At 39.1% G+C, this 21,648-nt stretch overlaps 1 protein-coding gene across 1 annotated transcript in view; it reads left to right on the top strand.

Moving 5' to 3' along the window:
* The first annotated feature begins 3,121 nt into the window (after nt 1–3,121).
* The window catches only part of LOC142369514 (uncharacterized), a 30,916-nt gene continuing 12,389 nt past the window's right edge, over nt 3,122–21,648 (top strand). The window contains exons 1-12 of the mRNA XM_075451857.1: nt 3,122–3,795; nt 4,080–4,112; nt 5,319–5,585; nt 6,157–6,417; nt 8,497–8,778; nt 9,330–9,593; nt 9,675–9,977; nt 10,380–10,652; nt 11,401–11,646; nt 12,000–12,015; nt 12,112–12,179; nt 13,822–13,878. Of these exons, the coding sequence (XP_075307972.1) occupies nt 3,759–3,795; nt 4,080–4,112; nt 5,319–5,585; nt 6,157–6,417; nt 8,497–8,778; nt 9,330–9,593; nt 9,675–9,977; nt 10,380–10,652; nt 11,401–11,646; nt 12,000–12,015; nt 12,112–12,179; nt 13,822–13,878 (2,107 nt within the window). The 5' untranslated portion in view covers nt 3,122–3,758. The remainder of the gene's footprint in view (nt 3,796–4,079; nt 4,113–5,318; nt 5,586–6,156; nt 6,418–8,496; nt 8,779–9,329; nt 9,594–9,674; nt 9,978–10,379; nt 10,653–11,400; nt 11,647–11,999; nt 12,016–12,111; nt 12,180–13,821; nt 13,879–21,648) is intronic.

The raw sequence follows: 21,648 nt of genomic DNA, 5'->3' as shown, positions 1-21,648 counted from the left end.
GACACCCTGCGGAGGAAACTCATTTCGGCCGCTTGTATTCGCGATCTCGTTCTTTTGGTCACTACCCACAGCTCGTGACCATAGGTGAGGGTAGGAACATAGATTGACCGGTAAATCGAGAGCTTGGCCTTCTGGCTCAGCTCCTTCTTCACCACGACGGGCCGGTGCAGAGCCCGCATCACTGCAGACGCCACACCGATCCGTCTGTCAATCTCCTGCTCCATTCGTCCCTCACTCGTGAACAAGACCCCGAGATACTTAAACTCCTCCACTTGGGGAAGGATCTCATTCCCGACCCGGAGAGAGCATTCCACCCCCTTTTTTTTTTTTTTTTTTCCCGCCGAAGACCATGGTCTCGGATTTGGAGGTGCTGATTCCCTAATTAATATTAGGGAATCAACTTAGTTGCTAATTAAAACCAAGTTGGAATATTTGATTCTAAGCTAATATCTGTGCTGTATATCAGACGCTGCCCCTCCACCTCTGCTCATCTGGGACAGCTAGATATTTAAAGGTCATTTAAGGGTTAATCAATAATCAAATTAGATTTTATGAGATGCTGCTTGAGCGGCAGCCTAAAGTGCTTAGAGTGCTTTCCCCCCTTTTTTCCTCCCCAGCTTTTGCTTCTTGCTTGTGGGCTTATTGCTGTGTTACCACAAGCAGACTAAAAAAGATGAACATCGTCTCACAGCTGATGGAGAAATTATGTTTGCAGCTTGTTCTTCTGAGCTGGTTAGGCTGTATCTCTTCAAGCCTAAAGGGAAATTCTGTAGACCTGGCATGAAAAATTGGACACAACATGTAAGTAGCCTTAAAGGGACAGTTCGCCTCTTTTGACATGGAGCCTACATCCCATATCAGCAACATCATTTATGAACATGTTCTTAGCCCCTGCTGCGTCCTGTGAGCCGAGTTCCAGCCTCGTTTTAGTGTTGACAAAGGTAGTCCGGCTAGTTGGGTGGGGCTTAAAAAATAAAGCGTTTTGCTTCTCAAAACAATATGCGTTCAAAAGAGTAATACATTTGCAACACAAAACCGTTCTCTGTCACACCCAAGGAATGGAGGACGCAGAAGCAGGTGATGTTTAATCCACAAGCTTTATTTGGAGGTGCAGGTGTTTCCAAAAACTCTCCAAGAGAGAACAAAACAGACTACATAAATTATCAATAATATTATATACTTCTCCCAAAATGAGAGAAGCATATCTATGAAAATCTAAAGTCACTCCTGCTGTGGAGGAAAACAAAAAACCTCTCCTGAAAAATAGGAGGCACTACGATATGAAATCTTAACCAAACAAAAGATCACTCCACTTGGAGGAAAAAGCAAGAACGCTATAAAACTTGAACTATGCTTTATCAAGACTTTCTTATTAAAGTTATCCAAAAACAAAAACTCTCTTAGAGAGGAATTGATCAAAACAATGGCTTGGTACATGGACTATGGTTTTTCAAAGGCGAGAGTGAAGCACGTTGGGAACAACAGATACGACACACTGGCACAAGACAAGGGGAGACGCTGACTCTTATACACACGGGGTTAAGTCAGACTGGAACACGAGAGGAGAGTTAACCTTTCAGAATAAAACAGGAAATGACGAGACATGACATGGAGACGAGACATTCTCCAGGAAAAAGTCAGACCTCACGATCGCTTGGCCCTATTTTCTCTCCCTTCTATCACTGCGTGCTGCCGACAGCGGCGCCTGTTCCACGGTGCAGACCGTGCAGACCGAATGTTCATGCACGATATTGCTAGTATGGGATGTCATACAGCTTCATGTCAAAAGAGGCGAACTATCCCTTTAATCCAGGCACACTGTCTATTCATTCTATTCCCTTTAACTGCATTACGGTTATTTGAGGGATTTTGCAGTTTCCGATATGAAATGAGGGGATGACATTAGATATGTAAGAATCCTTGTTACCAACATAAAGCCTGAAACCAAGGGGCTAATAAAGCACTTGGTTTACATTTAAAACCCAGTTAAAGATGCATTTTAAGCAGAGGTGACCTCCCTGTAAGCCACACCAGGCACAGCTTCACAGGTGCAGCCAGTGAATTCAGTTCAAACAGGAAAGCCCACGCACCACCCAAAAGACCAGTGCCAGCACGAAACCAGTGGTGACGCAGAGAGGCGTAACGCTCCCAAAGAGGGTCAGGAAGGAGGAAAAATGACCGAACTGAAGCTGTGAACATGGTCATTACGTGTGAAGAGGAGCTGGAAAGTTGGCTCAGTTTGTTCCCAGGCCGAGAAGTTCAAAGCTGTGCGATGCATCTAAGCCAGATGTGCTTCATTTGAGCGCTTTTTTAAGTAACGTCTGGGGTTACCGTAGCAACAAAAATCACTTCAACAAAGGCGTTTTATATTAGAATAATTTAAGGTTTAATGCATTTAATGCCTTATGTAAACCCATGCTAAAATGTGACATGAGTCAAAGTTAGAAAATGTCAATAAAAGAATGATTTCATGTTAAAAAAGTAAAAACATGGTGACAGAAAAGTCATGTCGCTGTCCCTTTAAGAATCATGATGCTAGACGCAGCGCCTCACTGACGCTGCCGCAGATACCTGAGCGAGAGAGCAGAGAGGGAGTGGCGGCTAATATGTTTTCTTCATTTTTTGGACTGAATCGGACTGAAACTTTTCATTAAACTGAGCTGAACAATTGAACTGAACTCAAACTCACATTGAACTTGAACTGATTTAAAGTGCCATACTTTTATTTGCATATTGAGTTGATATTTTTGAATGTGATTTTGAAGGATTGTGATCCACTTTTATTTGATTATTTTGAACTGAAGGTTTCCTTTTACGTGTAAAGAAAGAAAAGGAGTTAACTCAGGAAGTAAAATAGGATCTCAAATAGGTCTAACCTAACTTAAAGTTAGCCTTACTGAAACAACCTAGGTGAATTAAAGGAGCAAAAAGGAAAGGGTGAAATACCTTTTTATTTTTTCATTTATTTCATTGCACTTACCTCTTATAGGGACCTGCAGGGTATTTTTTTGTGTACTGCATTTTAAATGGTGCATTAAAGTGTTATAGATGATCAGTGTTATTCACGTTTCCTCACAAAAGTATTAGCATTGTGGCTGAACGTGGTTAGTGTGGAAATGCCGACCTTTCACATGATTCTGACACACATTCACACCCGACCACACGTTCAGCCGATGGTTTCCTGTGTTTAGGGTGAGAATAGCTGCAGAATCTATGCTTTACAATAAAGAGCTGCAGGATCAAACTTTTGAAGAGAGGTCAAGGAAATGTTTTCAGATTAAATGAAGGAATGCAAGTCCACAACATAGAGAACATGGACGCCTGTAACACTCAGTCAGGTGTCTGGGAGCGGATTCTTGATTCTATCAGCCAGAAGAAATGAACCCACCCACTGAGGAGCAGAGAATATAAACCCACACAAGAAAGGACAACTTGTGCAAAGTTACATCCACACAAAATCTTCATTACAGTAACATTAATATTTTTCATAAATAAATAGGAACCGACCTCTGCGCATGAAACAATTGCGAATGTGTCCCTGCAGTGGATAGGAAACGTAACCATGACAAACTACTGCTGCGGTCAGAGCTAGTGAGGGTGTCTGAGCTCTGTGTAAAAGGGAAGGAAACAAAGGCCGGCTACAGACAGAAGAAGAAGTCGACAACTGTTCTCACACCAGTACTTCTCCTTTTTGGTCATTTTAATTGATGTAAAGCGGAAGACTGTCTGATCTGCCGTGCAGCAGGCTGGAGGTGAGGATGGGACGCACTCTGCTCCGTGTGCTGGGCTTTTTCTGTAAGTACATTTCTCTCTCTCTGTTAGCAGATTAAAGAAAAATGTCTCTAAATAATGTGAATTACAGCGTATCATTGGTTTAAAGTGTTTCTCTGAGAGGTTGAGGAGAGTAATCATCATTTTCAATGACAAACATGATTCTTTTAAATGAAAAAAGGGAGTTTATCAGTGTTTCTAAGTGTCATTTCTTTAGTTTTACTCTGAAACGCCCTCCTTTATAAGATCATTTATCAGTTGATTTATTAATTTGATACGTTCTAATGAGGTTTCCATCTGTTTTGCAGTGATCAGCACAGTCTTCTATGGAAATGCTGAAGGTGAGAAAGAGTTTCTGTTTTCTCTTTTTGCCTCGTTTGTGACATTCACCAAACATGTATCATTACATTTGGATTGTGTTAGCATCTAATGCAAAGTAACGCCTCTTTTTACACGGTAAAACGACCAGCTTAACGAACCCACTGAATAACCAGCCCACAGTTGTGTTCACCTCTGAGAAGTTTGTGTTTATTTATTTTGTGTCTTCTTTCTTATGCATTCATCAGATCATCTTAACCGTTCAGGCAAATCCTAACTGGACATTTTATACTCAGCAGAGCAAAGTTAACAAATATCAGTTATAGAGAAAATCTTTTATTTCGATTGTTGTCATGCGTGCTGCCTGCTACAGTATCTGATATAGCCTGTAGGTGTAGATGTAGATAAGTAGGAAACTAAAGCCCAGCACGAAGTGTGTTTTTAAGATGGCGGGACATCATCAGCCTCCAGGATAACTTATGTTTCCCTTTAAGTTGATTCAGCTGTTCTCAAACTCCTCTGCAGAAAATACTGTCTCTGTTCTTTATGTTTGAGAAGCAAACGCTGCTCTGACGCTGAGCTCTGTGTTAGGCAGAGTCTGTGATCTTTGTGAGGACACACGTGGTGTGGTGGTTAGCACCGTCGCCTCGCAGCAAGAGGGTTCCTGGTGTGAACCCCAGCTGGGTACTCTGGCTTCCTGCCATCATCCAAAAACATGCATGTTCTAAATGAACCCTGCGAGTGAGCGTGAGCGTGCACGGCTGTTTGTTTCTGAGCAGCTATAAAAAATGGATGGGTGTTATTGGGACTCTAATGGGATAAATATGACCTTTTTCTTTGAATAATTGAACAAAAATTAGTCAAATTTACAATAAACAGAGCAGCATTGAGTGCAGCTGAAGGTTTTCGGTGTCACCTGTCAGAGCTGCCAAAGTTAGAAATGAAGAATTCTGAATTAGAAATGTTTCACTTTAAATGTGTGCAAGGCCCTCATATTCAGCTGAAATGACTTATGACAAATAAACTAAAAGTCTGTGGAGTTTTCTGGAAGGATGAACAAATTCATCCAAAGACTGTTCCCTGATTTGGTGTTTTGATGTTACTGATCAGATCAGAGAGCTTTCTGACATGTGATCCAAAGTCTTCACTGGTGTTCACTTTAGTTCTGAGCTGATGTCTGTGAAAGGTTTAAGAGATGATTCACATCATGTGTTTTTTCTAACTTACAGAACTTAAAATCAAACCCACTCTGACAGCAGACAGAAACATCACACCAGCAGGGGGCAGTGTGACACTGACCTGTTCTGTGAAGGATCCTGCAGGCCTCAGTTATGACCTCTGGAGACGTACCTCATCTGGAGATCAGCACACACAAGTTAATGACATTGATGGAGTTTTCAGTGTCACTGAGGGAGGAAAATACGTCTGCAGAGGGTTTAAAAGAGAGACTAACTTAGTCACATCTAAGAGTGACGCCGTCATCATTAACCAAACTGGTGAGTTTAGAAATTTAATTAGGAATAAAACATCATGGAATCTGAGAACAGGAGAAAATCCATTTTGAACACATTATTAAAAACTATCAAATGAATAATTCAATCCCAGGATTTGACCTCATCTACATGAAGAAGAACAAGTTTTAGTTTGGTGTGTAAGAAAAACAAGGTTCCATCCACAGCCAGTGGATAAAAGGTTAAAGATCATTCAGCTGTGAAACCTTCTTATGATGAACTCTGTTGGAAGGAAAACAGCTTTAATTTAATTCCACATTGTTACATCTGTTCTTGTTTCATTGTGACTTTGAGGTGTGTAAACTGAAGTTCCAGAAACTTTGTAGATGTTTCATTATAAAATCAGCATGCGGTTATGTTAAAATGTCATTTAAAGTACTGGAGTCACACACTTCAAGCTCTAAACACCTGATGAGTTCCCTCATTGTATACATATCACAGTTGTTTTAATAGTTTACCATAAAGCAGAGCAACTAAAGCTGAAAACAGTCCTGTGTTTCTGTGTTATTTCTCACCTCTTTTCTTTGTGTCCTAACTGTGTTTTTGGTGTCAACAGTTTCCATTAAGGCCACAGTGATCCTGCAGCCCAGCTGGGCTCAGATATACAGCAGTGAGAACGTCAGCCTCAGATGTGAGATCCAGGGAGCTGATTACAGAGGGTGGGAATATGAATGGAGACCAACCAACACAAATGCTCCAACATCCAGTGAATACAGGATCGTCGCAGCAGAGTCCAACAGCAGAGAATACAGCTGTAGGGGCAGAAGAGACTATCTCTTAACAGAATGGAGCGAAGGCTTCACTCTGAAAGTGTCATGTGAGTTAAACTGTCCACAATTCATCATGAAATATCATGTTTTGATGTGTTTCACTGATTTAGAAATGACGATGGAAACATTTCTCCGTCCAACACTGATCCAGCTGCTGCCAGGAAGCTCAGTGATGAACTGATTTATTTTAGTTTGAGAACAGAAAGAGACAGAAAGAGAATATTGTTGATTTAAAAATCCTAGAGGAAACAGTTCGGCATCTGAAATCAACCACTTGCACTCTGGACATAATACCATCCGACTTTTTAAAAACTGTTTTTACCTCAGTAGAAAGTGATCTCCTACGAATAGTTAACAGCTCACTGGCATCAGGCATTTTTCCCAAGTCACTAAAGACAGCTGCCATTAAGCCACTCCTAAAGAAGAGAACTCTAGACGCCTCTATGATGAACAACTACAGACCTGTCTCTAATCTCTCTTTTATATCCAAGATTATTGAGAAAGTTGTATTTAACCAGCTCAACGACTTTCTGAATGAAAGTGGAAGTCTTGATAACTTTCAATCAGGCTTCAGACGTCATCACAGCACTGAAACAGCTCTGGTCAAAGTGTTAAACGACATCAGGTTGAACACTGATTCTGGTAATGTTTCAGTCCTGGTTCTGTTGGACCTCAGCGCTGCGTTTGATACTGTAGATCACAGAATCCTGTTGCACAGGCTGGAAAACTGGGTTGGACTTTCTGGAGCGGTCCTTAACTGGTTCAGGTCCTACTTAGAAGGCCGGAGTTATTTTGTTACAATTGGCAGCTATGAATCTGAGCGAGTGGCCATGACTTGTGGAGTCCCCCAGGGGTCAATTCTTGGACCTCTTCTGTTTAACTTGTATATGCTCCCTTTGGGTCAGATATTGCAGAATTTTAACATCAATCATCACAGTTATGCAGACAATACACAACTTTATGTGTCTCTGTCACCTTGGCGACTGCAGCCCAGCAGACGTACTGTGTCAGTGTCTGGAGGAAGTAAACACCTGGATGAGAGAGAATTTTCTACAATTAAATGAAGACAAAACTGAGATCATTCTGTTTGGGAGCAAAGAGAAGAGGGTCAGCGTTGGTAAATATCTTGAGACTCGGGACCTTACAATCACTGACCAAGTTCGTAACCTGGGAGTGTTGATAGACTCAGATCTGACTTTCAGCAGCCACATCAAAGCTGTCACCAAGGCAGCTTTTTACCACCTCAGAAATATCAACAGAAAAAAGGTTTCCTCTCCCAAAAAGAACAGGAGAAACTCATCCATGCATTCATCTCCAGTAGACTTGATTACTGTAACGCTCTTTTAACTGGACTTCCCAAAAAGAGCATTAAACATCTGCAGCTCATCCAGAACGCTGCTGCTAGAGTTTTAACCCGGACTAAGAGATCTGAACACATCACAGCAGCTTTAAAATCTTTACTCTGGCTTCCAGTCAGTCACAGAATAGATTTTAAAAGCCTGCTGAAGGTTTACATCTGTGATATGTTCAGAGAATATAAACCCAGCAGAGCTCTTAGATCCAAGGACTCAGGTCAGCTGGTCCAGTCCAGAGTCCAGACTAAACATGGAGAAGCAGCATTTAGCTGTTATGCTGCAAACAAGTGGAACAAACTGCCAGTGGAGATTAAACTTTCACCAAATGGAGACATTTTTAAATTCAGGTTAAAGACATTTCTTTTCTCATGTGTCTATGCATGAAATCTGCACGATATCTTTGAACTTATCTGGACTGTTGCTGGTTTTTAAATTAATTAAAATTATTTTATTTGTTTCTCTTTATATTCTTTTATGTATTTTTAATAGTTCTTCCACTCCCTGCTGCAATGCTTTTATTTTATGTAAAGCACTTTGAATCGTTTTGCACATTTCATGTGCAAATAAATTTGATTTGAGACAGCACGCAGGGCAGTGGAACATTTGAGGGAAATAAGTGGATGAGGCAAAAATAACTGAAGCTTTTATTTGTGTGCAGCTGCATTTGTTTTTATTGTTAAAAAGAAATATTGCAGTCTGTTAGTAATATCTAAACAAACAGAATCAAGTCACATTCTGATTAATTAACTGAAAAAAATCTGAACTCAACAGCAAGTAAACCCAGAGCCACACTGACAGCAGAGATAACAACCATACCAGCAGGGGGCAGTGTGACACTGACCTGCTCTGTGGACGACCCTGATGGATGGAGGTTTGACTGGTTCAGAGGTGGGTCAGCCTATTCTGCAGCTCAGCCCATAAGAAACAATGGATATAAAGACCTCACAGTGTCACAGGGAGGTGTGTACCACTGCAGAGGAGGAAGAGGAGGAGGAAGAGGAGAACCAGGTTTCTACTCAGAAGTCAGCAGTGATGTCACCATTGAGGAAACTCGTGAGTTTATTCATTTGTTCTGAAATAAAAGAAGTTTTCATCTGTTTCTCAGTCATGTAGAAAAGAGCATTTTGGTCCCAACAACAAAAAGAACATGAATGAAACAATGATTATATGACAGTAACTCCTACTGATACCTCTGATGTTTGAGACTCTTCATGTTTTGTTCAGATTCAACACAAGAGTGGCAGAATCTTCTTCTCTCATTTATTACATCTGGATTTCCTTAATCTCTTCTTGTTCATCAGTTTTAGAATTGAAACACTTCAACACTTGAACTTTCTGCTCTTTGTGCTGCTGTTAAACATCATGAAAAAGCACTGAACAGGATGGAAATAAAAACTGTAGAAATAACTGATCAGTAAGTCAGTAAATACTGAGAAATGTTGCTCCAAAAAGCAAACAAACTACAGTTATTTAAATGTTTATGAAGATTTATGAAATAAATACATAGATGAACAGTGTCAAATAACAGGAAATAGAATCAAAGCATATTTCTGTTGGTTTTCTGTGTGTGTTGGTCTTCTAACTGAATATTTTTATGTGAGCAGTTTCCATCAAGGCCACAGTGATCCTGCAGCCCAGCTGGGCTCAGATATACAGCGGTGAGACCGTCACTGCCAGATGTGAGATCCAGGGAGGTGGAGGAACTCAGTGGATGTATGAATGGACACCAGCCTGGTTAAATATACCTCCAACATCCAGTGAATACAGGATCAGCAGAGTTACTGACAGTGGAGGATACAGATGCCGGGGCAGAAGGAACCAGCTATTTCTAACACAGTGGAGTGATGTCATCACTGTAACTGTATCATGTAAGTTAAAAATGTTAAAGTTACAGCTTTTTAATCCAGGGTTACAGACTTCTTTTCTATCTGTTCTGTCTCTCTCAGCAGATAAACCCCGGCCTGTCCTCACTGTGTCTCCATCATGGCTGAGTCCTGGAGCCTCAGTAACTCTGAGCTGTCAGGTTGAACATCCGTCTGCAGGATGGAGGTTCTACTGGTATAAAGCTGTTCCTGATCCGTCTGAAAGCTCTTACAGCTATGAGCTGCTGCCTGATAGCAACACTGGGACTGAACATGGTTCCTACATCATTCATGGACAGACACACACAGCAGGATATGTGTGTAGAGCTGGGAGAGGAGACCCAGTGTATTACACTGATTATAGTGACCCAGAGTTTGTCTGGTCTGCAGGTCAGTTTGTTTCTGAAAGTGATGCTTTCACTTTAATTCAGCTATTCTTTTATCAGAGACCTACACGATGTTTAAAACCAACACTCGTGTTGATGATAGCTACATTCATTTTCCACCAATGGAAGAACAGCAGACATTAATAAGAAGAAAACCCTGATCAGGTGAAGCAGTGAAATACTGGAAATTCAAACGTTCACTTGTATGTCTGAAAGACGATCAGATTGAGTTTATCATTTAAAACACACTGAAGTTTTTTAAGGTGGAAATCACAGTTTGATCAGCTTGTTGAAATGTGTGCGCTGATCTTCAGATGAAGAACAAAATAAACCAAATGAATATCTGTAATGAAGCATTGGTTATGTTTCTCTCTGCTTTGGTGAAATCTCATCACATGTTTTTCAGATCTTCATCCAGCAGCGTCTCTCACAGTGAGTCCTGACAGAGTTCAACACTTCAGAGGTGATCCTGTGTCTCTGAACTGTGAAGGAAAATCTGCTGAGTGGAGAGTGAGGGAGATTACAGAAGCAGGATACCTGTCACACTGCTCTGAGTTATTATGGGGGACAATGACTGGATCCTCATGTAACATAAAGAGTCTCTGGTCTGGTAATGCTGTGTTCTGGTGTGAGTCTGGATCAGGAGAGTTCAGCAACGCAGTCAACATAACTGTGCAGAGTACGTTATGATAAATGTTCTTTTTCTTTCACTTTGTCTTGTATTTAAGCATCACATCATTAACTGTACCTGAACATGTCACATCCATACAACATGAACTTTCTCGGTGAGCATTTGTCTCTTGATCCTGCTGCGTAGTTTGCTCTTAAAGGGATAGTTCGCCTCTTTTGACATGAAGCTGTATGACATCCCATATTAGCAATATCACTTATGAACATTTTCTTACCCCCTGCTGCGTCCTGTGAGCCGAGTTCCAGCCTCGTTTTGGTGTTGACGAAGGTAGTCCGGCTAGTTGGCCGACAGCCGCGCCTGTTACGGTGTTTGCTGCTCGGTCTGCACAGCAGGCAGTGATACGAAGGGAGAGAAAATAGGTCCAAGCGATTGTGAGGTCTGACTTTTGCTTGGAGAACGATTTTGTGATGCAAATGTATTACTCTTTTGAACGCATATTGTTTTGAGAAGCAAAACGCTTTATTTTTTAAACCCCAGCCAACTAGCCGGACTACCTTCATCAACACCAAAACGAGGCTGGAACTCGGCTCACAGGACGCAGCAGGGGGTAAGAAGATGTTCATAAATGATGTTGCTGATATGGGATGTCATACAGCTTCATGTCAAAAGAGGCGAACTATCCCTTTAATGTTCACTGGAAAACAAGTCACTTCCTGACTTCTAATCTGTGGCTGCAGCTGAACATCCACAGTTAACATTTCCAAAGAGAACCTAATGTCCTCTGACTGTTTTACAGATAAGTATGGAGTTATCCTGGTGAGCCCCGTCCATCCTGTAACTGAGGGAGGTTCTGTCAGTCTGAGCTGCAGACGCAGAGGACAAAATACACTTTCCAATGTGTTTTTCTATCACAATGACACACTTCTTCAAAGTGACAGCAGAGGGGAGCTGAACATCTCTGCAGTGTCACAGTCAGATGAAGGTTTCTACAAGTGTGAACACTCAGGGAAGGTTTCACCAAAGAGCTGGATCTCAGTTAAAGGTGAGTAGAGTTCAATTATTTGATGCCTTTAAAACTATTTTCTGTTTAATTTTTTAAGTCCATTTTTCTGGGAGAGTATCGTCTCTACATAAATAAGTTCAATCTTTAATGTTTAATCTTCTGTGAACTGAAGCTGTATCCAGACCTGAAGGCTCTTTGTTTCCTGTGCTGATGGTCGTTGGACCAATCATTGGACTCATATTCATCGTTCTCCTGCTCCTGCTGTGTCGCTACAAACATTCAAAGGGTGAGACCTTTATATTCTGATACTGTATCACATGGTTTATCTGTTCAAATGCTTCTCTAAATACAGGATTTCATTTTAATGTTCCAACCAAATGTCTTTTTCACAGATTTAACGTGCATCAGGTCAGTAAATCGCTCCTTCATTTCCTCTCATCTGTAACACAAATCATCAGTATTGACCTTTTCTGTGTTTAACTTCCTGTATTCATGATGTTTTAGGTCCATCCGGCCACAGAACACCAGTCAGAGCTCAGCCACAGATCGTGAGTACAGCTCTCCTCGCTACGGTCAGCAATTAAACTAATTTAGACTTTTAGAAAAGTCTTACTTTTACCTCAGGATTTCTTCTGTGTCTTCTGATGTCTCTTCAAATCTAGGCTAAAAACCTACTTATTTAGGATGACTTTTAATACCCAGTAGTATGATGACACTTTTATCTTATTTTATCTTATTTGATTTTGTTGTATTTTATTGCGTTCACTGTTCTTTTATTGTTTTTATTTGTTTTTACTTATTCTTCTCTCTATTTATTACCTGCTGTAAAGCACTTTGGTACATCGTAAGGATTGTGTGTTAAGGGCTGTATAAATAAAATACATTTACATTTTGTGGTATAAAAATATTAATCAAAGATCACGAACCCACGAGGCTGGATCTTGTAACTCCTCATCGGCACTTTTACAAACAAAACATCAGAGATAAACTTGACTTTCTTATTAATTCTATTTGAATTTAACTTAAATTTCACACCAAGCGCTGTAATTCAGCCATCCTTTCCAAATAATACAGCATGATGGGAAAGTAACGTCAGGGCGGTGACAGATAAGATCCTCCATAAAGACTTCACACCCTCCAGATCACGGGTCGGCAACCCGCGGCAACGGAGCCGCGTGGTTTGGGAAAATAAATGAAAAAGTATCCAATTGAAGTGCATTTTATTTGTGTTAGTTTTTAAAAAAAAAATGTAGTTCTAAATTGGAAGATTATTGTGATCTTGAAATATTAGAATAAAACAATATTTTTGATTTTTCGTCGCTCAAAATATGCGCCACCCTGGCAGAAAGCCGGTATATGGCCGCCAAAACGCTGTCCATTATTCATCGAGACTTTCAACCCCAGGTCGGCCAAGTATGGAGAAAAGGAAGAGAAGAAAACTATCTGAAGAAAATAGAACATTTAATGATGCCTGATGCAGATTCATTTGCATTTACCTCTGACGAGACTGGCTTACCAGTATGCCTGATCTGTGGTGAGAAGGAGACCTTCAACTCGACGTCTTATTGTTATTATTATTATTTAAGAGTTCAAAATGTGTTCATGACATAAATTAAATTAAATTTTCTCTGTAGCACTTCATGGATTTCGTAAGCAACTCACTATAGTTGTTTACACAAAGCGTAAAGGTAAAAAAAACAAAGTATTTTTGCGGCTCCCGGTGTTTTCTTTTCCAAATGGCTCTTTGAGTGTTAAAGGTTGCCGACCCTAAAAGCTTCCTGTCTTTGGACGTCTTTGCAGTTTAAAAGAACAACCAGTGGAAAAAAAGAGTTGGTTATTTCTTTTGTTTTGTCGTTACATTCATGTAAAAACTCTTTGTCTCTGCTTCTTTTTTTTATCTACCACAGACAATGCTTGTCTCTACGAGTTGACCACACACCCTGAAAACACGGGAAACGGTGCAGTATAACTTTAAAGCAGTAAGATGTGCAAAAAATGTAGAGATTTCAGGAGACTGATGACAGAATCCTGAAATATTTCAGATGCAGGGGAATCCAGAGATGTCACATACTCTGTCGTTGAGCTTAAAAACTTTGGGAAGAAGAGTAAGTCACACACACACACGTGCATGCAGCGTGTATGATAAGGAACAAAGCTGCGAAGCGTCTGACCTTTGAGTCTTTGCTCTGTGGATTCATGTGATTATGTGAACAGGGAGGGATGAACCACAGGAGTGTGCTGTTTACTCTGATGTGAAGACGGGAGCTGCAGGTACACTCCAAACTGAGAAGTGTTGTCATGTCCTTCGGCTTTCTGCAGTTTCTGGTCTCGCTTTGAAACATTTTGCTCTGCCGAAGTGAGTTCTTGGTCCGGTGTAGGTACCAGATCGGCTCGGGTTCCGTCGTCGTCTGATTACGTCACACAATATGGCTGTCCGCTTGAATGGGAGTACATTGTGATTGGCTGTAGTAGCCATAGTAACCGTAACTTGGTGTTGTTTCGGTGATCGGCAGCAGCTTTTACAAAGAAATTAAATATTTCCTACAAAATAGTGTGTACCGCACCTTGACCAGCACTAGCCCCAAACCTTTAAAATCTAGTTTGTTTTGTTTAATCATTTTGGCCTTTGGTTCACTCTGAAGAGAAGCTTCATTTTCAGTTTTGTGTGCTGAGCAGCAATAACCTCTTTGAATATATACGTGTGGACTCCTGCACATAAATGCACATAAAACTTTAAAAAAATGTTCTGTTGGATATGTGTGTATATACATACACTGCATATATATATATAGATTATATACATACAGTCTAGGGAATCAGAATCAGAATCAGCTTTATTGGCCAGGTTTGATTAAACAAACAAGGAATTTGACTCCGGTAACTTCACTCACAAAGTACAACACTCAACAATAACATAAGATAATAAAAATTAGAAATGCAGAACAGTAAGAGTGGCATTGAGTATGGGTGGTTGTGAAGTTAAAAACTCAAAACCAAGAATCAAGTATGAATCCCTGCCCTACATGGTGGGAAACTGCATGGTCAAAGTCGGAGCAACTACATTTCCCAGTAGGCCATGGGCAAAATGGTCACCAATTGGCTGATTGAAAGCAGCTGAAAGGAAGGAGCTGCTCACTTGCTTCATGGATCGAACAAGCTGCATGCAGGGAGCAAGCAGCCAAAACTCTCTGCAAGATCTACTCTAGAAGTTGATCCAACACACCAATGGTCGGTGATTATATTTGTTCTTTTGAGGACTGGTAGAATATTTACCTTGAAATGCTAAGTTTGTACCTAGAAGCTTCTTAATTTGATTACTTGCCTGTCCTAAATTGTTTGTTAGTGCTAGGGTTAAAGTTGAGCTACTGCAAACTTATTGCAGTTTTGAGCATTAATTGCATTTCAGTGTTTGCTTACTGTGTTTGACAAGTTAAAAGATTTAAAGAAAGCTTATGGTTTAATGTTTAAAGTTAAAAAATAATGAATTCAGTTAAATGCAAGGTTAAAGAATAAAAACGTTTGATTAAAAACTCTTGCTAAAAGTTTGAATTTAGAATGTTAAAAGTTTAAAATGTTTGAGAAAGAGCTGATCTACAAGCCTGTAAAAATACTTACCTTACTGAGCTGATTTATTTAATTAATTCAATTATACTTACCTTTTTTTTTTTTTTAGTTGATTGATTATTGTGAAACCTTGTTTGAAAATACCTGTGTAATTTAGTTGTTAACACTTGTTTCTCTGTGTTCGAAGGTTAACAACCTGATGATTATTCTGAAGATCAACTGGACCAACCAACAAAGAAAAAGTTGGACAATAAAAAGTTGCTCAAATTTGGAAATCAAGAGTTGTCCGTGTGTCCTTTCGGAGTTCAACTGAGTGGAACTTGACAGTGGTAAATAGGGATGTGTACGAGAATAATAAATGCAGTTTGCAATAAATAGACACTATGGGTGGGAATGCACTTCCTGGGTGTTCAACAGAGTGACTGCTTGGGGGAAGAAGCTGTCTTTGTGTCGTCTGGTTTTGGTAAGCAGTTCCCTGTATCGTCTGCCAGAGGCCAGGAGATTGAACAGTTTGTGACCAGGATGTGAGGGGTCTGCAGAGATTTTTACTGCCCTTTTCCTGGCCCTGGTCAGTTCCAATAATCCTCTCTGCAGCCCTAATTGTCCGTTGCAGTTTGGCCCTGTCTCGTTTGGTGGCTGACCCAAACCAGACAGTGATGGAGGTGCAGATGACAGAATGGATGATCGCTGAGTAGAAAGTGGTCAGCAGCTCCTTAGGCAGATTGAAAAATTAGCTTAAAGTAATGGCATCTATCTATCCATCTGTCTGTTGTGAAAGTCGAACCCAACGAAGTTTGTCTGAGCCAATCTCAACTTTTTAAATTTTTTTAAAGATTTTTAACAAAATGTACAGAAACATGTGGCAGTACACACAAAGGTAAATCGGGTTGTACATGTTCAAGGTACACATAAGGTTATAAGATGAAAGAAAGAACGAGCCAATCACAACTGTCCGACGTACAGCCAATCGCATTCAAGCGTGCAGCCATATTGTGTGACGTGTTCAGCAGACGACGGACCCCGAGCCGATCTGGTACCTACACCGGTGCTTTGCTTTGTGTTGCTTGTGATAGAAAGTTGAGAAAAGTTGAACTACTCCCAGCAGCAGCAGCGGCTCCAGACGCTCAAACCGCCTGATCAAATCTGCCTGATCCGTTGGGCTCTGATCTGGTGACTAATTGTTGCTGCAGCACACAAACATGGCTCATTAATGCGTGTGTGATGTCCTGCATTACACTGCAGGTAGTTATGGGTCAACCTGCAGTAAAGTTAACCAGCTGCTTTGGTTATATTCTATATATATACATATACATACATATATATATATATATATATATACCACAGGTGGAAACTGTGTTACTGTGGGAGATTTTCCATTTATCAGATTTTCTATGAAACATTTGTGTGTTTTTCTTTTTGCACGTTATATTTTCACACGTTTCAGATTATGAAACGATGTGGAAAGTGTGTGTGAGTCCGTCTATCCAACAGCTTCATATAATCATGTGCCTGCTGAACAAGTTTAACCTGAAACCTGGCCTCTGCTTTTAGATCCCACTCTGTTGTATTCAGAGATCTCTCACCAGAACGTAGGAAAAGCCAAGAAGAAAAATAAAGGTATTTAAAGTCAGCATTTATCTACAGTCCCTGTTTCCCATTTCCATTTGGATCATGTGCAGCATGTGATTGGTTGAATAATATTATAATTGCCCCTGAATCCTCTTTCAATGACATGTTCTATGTAAGCGCTAACATTTGAGTTAAAAATGATACAACAGGATGAAATTCTTTAAGAATGGGTACAGCTTGGTTATTTTTAATGTTAACATGAAAAGGTGTGACACAAATGATCTCCGTTCACAGGAAAACTCAGTCCTGCAGCAACCGATGCAGCCGTTTATTCTGAAGTCAGAGTAGGAGCAACGCCGGATAACAATGCTGCCGTGTAGGTGGACGCTGCACCGAGTTATTCTACAACATATTACAACAAGGGCTGAAACTTATTATGCATATATAGGATACAGGTCGTTTAGGCCATTGGTGTTTAGGCCGCAGTCGTTTAGGCCAGGCTACCTGAGCAGCTGAAATCTTTATTACTGTACATTCGTTATTATAAGATATAAGTCAGCTCTACTGGTCTGTCTGGGTAGCCTATATATCTATGGTAAATTATTTAATAACCAACTTTAGTGTGGAAACGTTTTTTTTATTTAATAAATGGTGATTTATAAATTCATAAAATTGTGGAAATAATCATCCGCATTGCCACATTCATTGGACAATAATGCTGTAATTATTTAGAAGCCCGTTAGATTCGCACGGTTTGTGAGAATTAAAATAGTGATTTATAAGATAAGCATGCATTGTCATCGAAAGGGGGACTGATCTGAAACACCACATTCGTTGGACAATAATTATTAATACCTAATAATTTGTTATTCAGAAGCCAGTTTGATTTGTGGTTTGTGAGAATATTTTTGGAATCCTGATCACGTAATTTCCGCAGTAGCTGGGGCGTGTACAATTGCTTCCCTGGTTTATCTATTTTTAGAGAGAGCGCGAAAATGTACAGATGGCTGGTTGGCATGTGTGTCATTGATCTGCGCGGATAGTAATCGCTCTGCATACAGAGCTGCAAGTGGCTTTGATGGGTTAACATTCCATACCCTCGACCTCGTTCACAACTGGGACATTTAATTGGTCTACGCCAGCACTAATCGCCCGGCATACCAACACCTACCTCTGGTCAGGTGAGAGTGGTTTCGATGGCTTGGATGGCTAGACTATATATGAACACATGTTCACTAAATATTGGCCATGTTTATTTTGCAGTTATTCATTCATAAACGACTGCTCCCCGTGGCCTAAACGACCTGCTCCCCATATGTAACCCATTATAACAGCTTTTATGTGTGTGTGTATGTGGGAAGAAATATGTAGAAGCAAAACCAAAGAGAAGTAGTTAAATATACTATCGTTATCCAACTGCTCGTTATCCAAGTCTCAGTCGTGCTCAGTAGTTCTTATTGTGTGTTTTTATGTAAAAGGTCATGCATATTTCATATTTTAGCACAGAGATGATGCTTCCTATTTACCTTTATCGAGCCAGTCCTTAATAATTTATCCGTATTTGTTATAAGTGTAGCTATAAAGTCGGCATCTGTTGCCGTGTTAACTGAGTGAGCTCCTGTAAGATGTGAACAGTTATGGCAGCATCTTTTTTTAATGAATCTCTCTAATATCTACACTCTGTATTTATTCATATTGCTTTTTTTATATTTCTGGTCTTTTCAACCATTTTATTTTCTTAAATAATAATTAAAAACGCACTGTGGGTTTTCAAAGTGTTGCAGCTTTAAGGAGTTTTATTGGTTAACTATCAGTATCCATTAATAAAACGTATCACAGCATTTATTCTACATAGATTACCAAATGGATTATATGACACAGTATTTATATTCTGTATTTATTCATATTTTTCTTTGGAAGCATTTTAGTGCCTCCACAGATTTTCTTAAGCTGTGTAAGTATTTACTTTTTATATATATTTTGTAGTTCATATTGTTAAAATGTAACAATAAAAAAAGCTTTAAGGATGATCAATGTGCTGTTGCTTATTTGCTTAGTTCAGTTAAATGTGTCACAGCATTTATTCTACATAGATACCAAATGAATTATATGACACATCATTTATATTCTGTATTTATTCATATTTTTCTTTGGAAGCATTTTATTGCCCCAAAGATTTTCGTTCGCAGTGTAATTATTTGCTTTTTATATATATTTTGTACTTTATATTGTAATAAAAAAAAAGCTTTGAGGATGATCAATGTGCTGTTGCTTATTTGCTTAGTTCAGTTAAATGTGTTACAGCATTTATTCAACAAGAAACTCACATAACACACTTTCACCATAAATAAAAATAGGAACGATTCTGATCACATTTCAGCTTATTCAGCATTTTGCAGCTGTTTCCTGCTGTCCAAATAAAATGTTTTGAAGTGTGATGCATCTATTTTAAGATCCGTTTATAAATGTGTGCATTAAAAAAAAGCTCAATGTGTGATTAGTTTGTAGTAGGATTGGATTCGCAGCTGTTGTTACTTTGTGCTAAAAAAGAAGATGAACTGAAAGATAATCATTTCGATTTCTTAATGAGAAAACCCATTCATGTTGAGCAACTTGTGATCTTAAATAAACTGGAGAGTGGACAGGATGTATGGGCTCACACTCACTTCTGCTTCTAAAGACTGTTTCTGCGTGAGGCGATGACCAGAAAAAACCACCAAAAAAACACAACAGAATTTCACCATAATGTGCAGGCACGTAAAAGCTTCTGAGTAATGGAATATTTCACAATACTGAAGCTGGGCTTCGTGATATAAGCTGAAGAACTCGTTATTTCTCTGACTGATGGATAACAGCGGCTGTGCAAAATTGCTAGCGGTGGGCATGATGCAGTTATTAGTGACAGTTGGCAGCTTGAAGAGGTATCGGACCATAAGACAGCATTTGATTGCATGATTACAGTGTTGACAGGAAGTCTGCTTCTCTTCAAGCAACATTTCTCGTCACTGTTTTGAGCAGTAGGTGAAAATCTTCCTATCAACAATATCTTTCTGGGAAATGTTGATATCACAATTAACAAATGTACAAATAAAAAAAATAGAAATCTTTTGGTAAATTTAACTATTCCTTCTGCTAATTTGTTTTGGAAATCTCTTTATAGAGATGTGGAATGGAAAAAAATGTGGTTGAAACAGTAATAAATTCTGTCTAAACAATAAGATCAAGGAAGTATCGTTCAAAATTATACACAAAATATATCCAGCAAAAAAACATTAGAAAGATTTAAACTTGATATTGAGTAGTCTTGTGATTTCTGTGGCTTGTATGATGAATCTATTGCACATTTGTTTTTTCACTGTTTATATTGTCAAATGTTTAGGTTGAATGTACAAAATTTTATTGAAAAGAAAACTGGACATTCAGTACATTTGCACGAAAAGGACATTTTTCTTTACTTTGAAAATGACCAAATGGAAAAGGATTTAAATTTTTTTGTACAACTTGTTTTATTTTTAGGTAAATTTCCTATCCACAAAAGGAAATGGACTGACAGCAAACCAAATTTTACACTTTTTTTTAAAGAACTATATCAATACAGCACCAACATCAATGGTTTAGAAATGCCAAAGGCTTTAAAAAAGTTTTAAATAATTTAAATAATATGTTTTTCTCTACAGTGATGCAATTTATATGCATGATGTTTGTATCCGTTTCTTTGTACATTTATGCTTTTATATATATATTTTTTTCTTCCCCTGGATAAACAGTTTTGTTATGTATATAATTGTTAATAAAGTTTTTTTTTTTTAAAAAGTAGGTGAAAATCTGTGTGTGACAGCAGCAGCTTCAGCCAAAGTTAAACGAACAAGACAAAGAAGTCTGAAACGGTCCGTGTATGAAATGATCTGTCAGAGATGGGCTGGTGCAGACATGTTTGTGGGGGAGTGATGCTGGCAGACATGTGACTGTACTCAGGTTATGGACGTTTTTATGACAAAAAGCCAGCTGGCTCACTGACTGAGGACTGTTTAAACGTCTGGAAAACAAAGAAAAAACGTCTGAAATGGTGTTGGGACGGGAATCGGGAACCGAGAACCGGCTCTTTCACTGGAAAAAAATCAAAGTCTTACCAAGTATATTTGTCTCATTTCTAGTCAAAATATCTCATTACACTTAATATAAGACACAACTGCCTAACAAGTACTATTTCAGCCAGATATAGGGACTTGTTTTAATACAATACATCTGGAATATCTTGTTAAATGAAAAAGTCTTGAAAACAAATTGTTTTGAGTCACATTTCATATGAAACACGCTTTTTTTGACATTTTAAGAGGTTTTTAAGCTAATTTCAAGGTCACTTTTATCTCAAAAGTCCTAAATATCACATTTTATTTCAAGAAATCTTGACAAGCCGATTTTCACTAGTTCCCCATTGGCAGATTTATTTAGCTTATTTCAAGCAAAAAAGTCTCGTATTTGTTGGTTTTTTTTGTACTTATTTTTGGAGGGGCATTTTTTCCAGTGTGCTGAGCTCTACAGGAAGTAAAGTCTTAGATTGAACCCGCCTTCTGTGAAGCACATTGCTAAGCTGGTTTTATATTCTAGATCAGTGATTTGGACACAATGTCTCCAAAGAGTTCACTCTTTCATAAGTGATGACTCATAGTCCAATGCCAAAAAGATTCACACACCGTAGCTCTGGAAGAAGAATTCAGTGTTTGTTTTTTTGCTTATTTCAAGCAAAAACGTCTTGTATTTGTTGTTTTTTTTACTTATTTTTGGAAGGGCATTTTTTCCAGTGTTGATACTTTGATACTTGAAATGTATTTAGCAACGCTGCAACTCTCGTGTTATTTGCAGTCAAATTTGAATGACTCTCATATAGATAAATGACATTTAAAGAGT

This window comes from Odontesthes bonariensis, chromosome 19 (genome assembly GCF_027942865.1).
Source record: "Odontesthes bonariensis isolate fOdoBon6 chromosome 19, fOdoBon6.hap1, whole genome shotgun sequence".
Taxonomy (NCBI): Eukaryota; Metazoa; Chordata; class Actinopteri; order Atheriniformes; family Atherinopsidae; genus Odontesthes; species Odontesthes bonariensis.
Note: the sequence above shows the minus strand (reverse complement) of the source record. Positions and strands in the feature narration are given on the sequence as shown.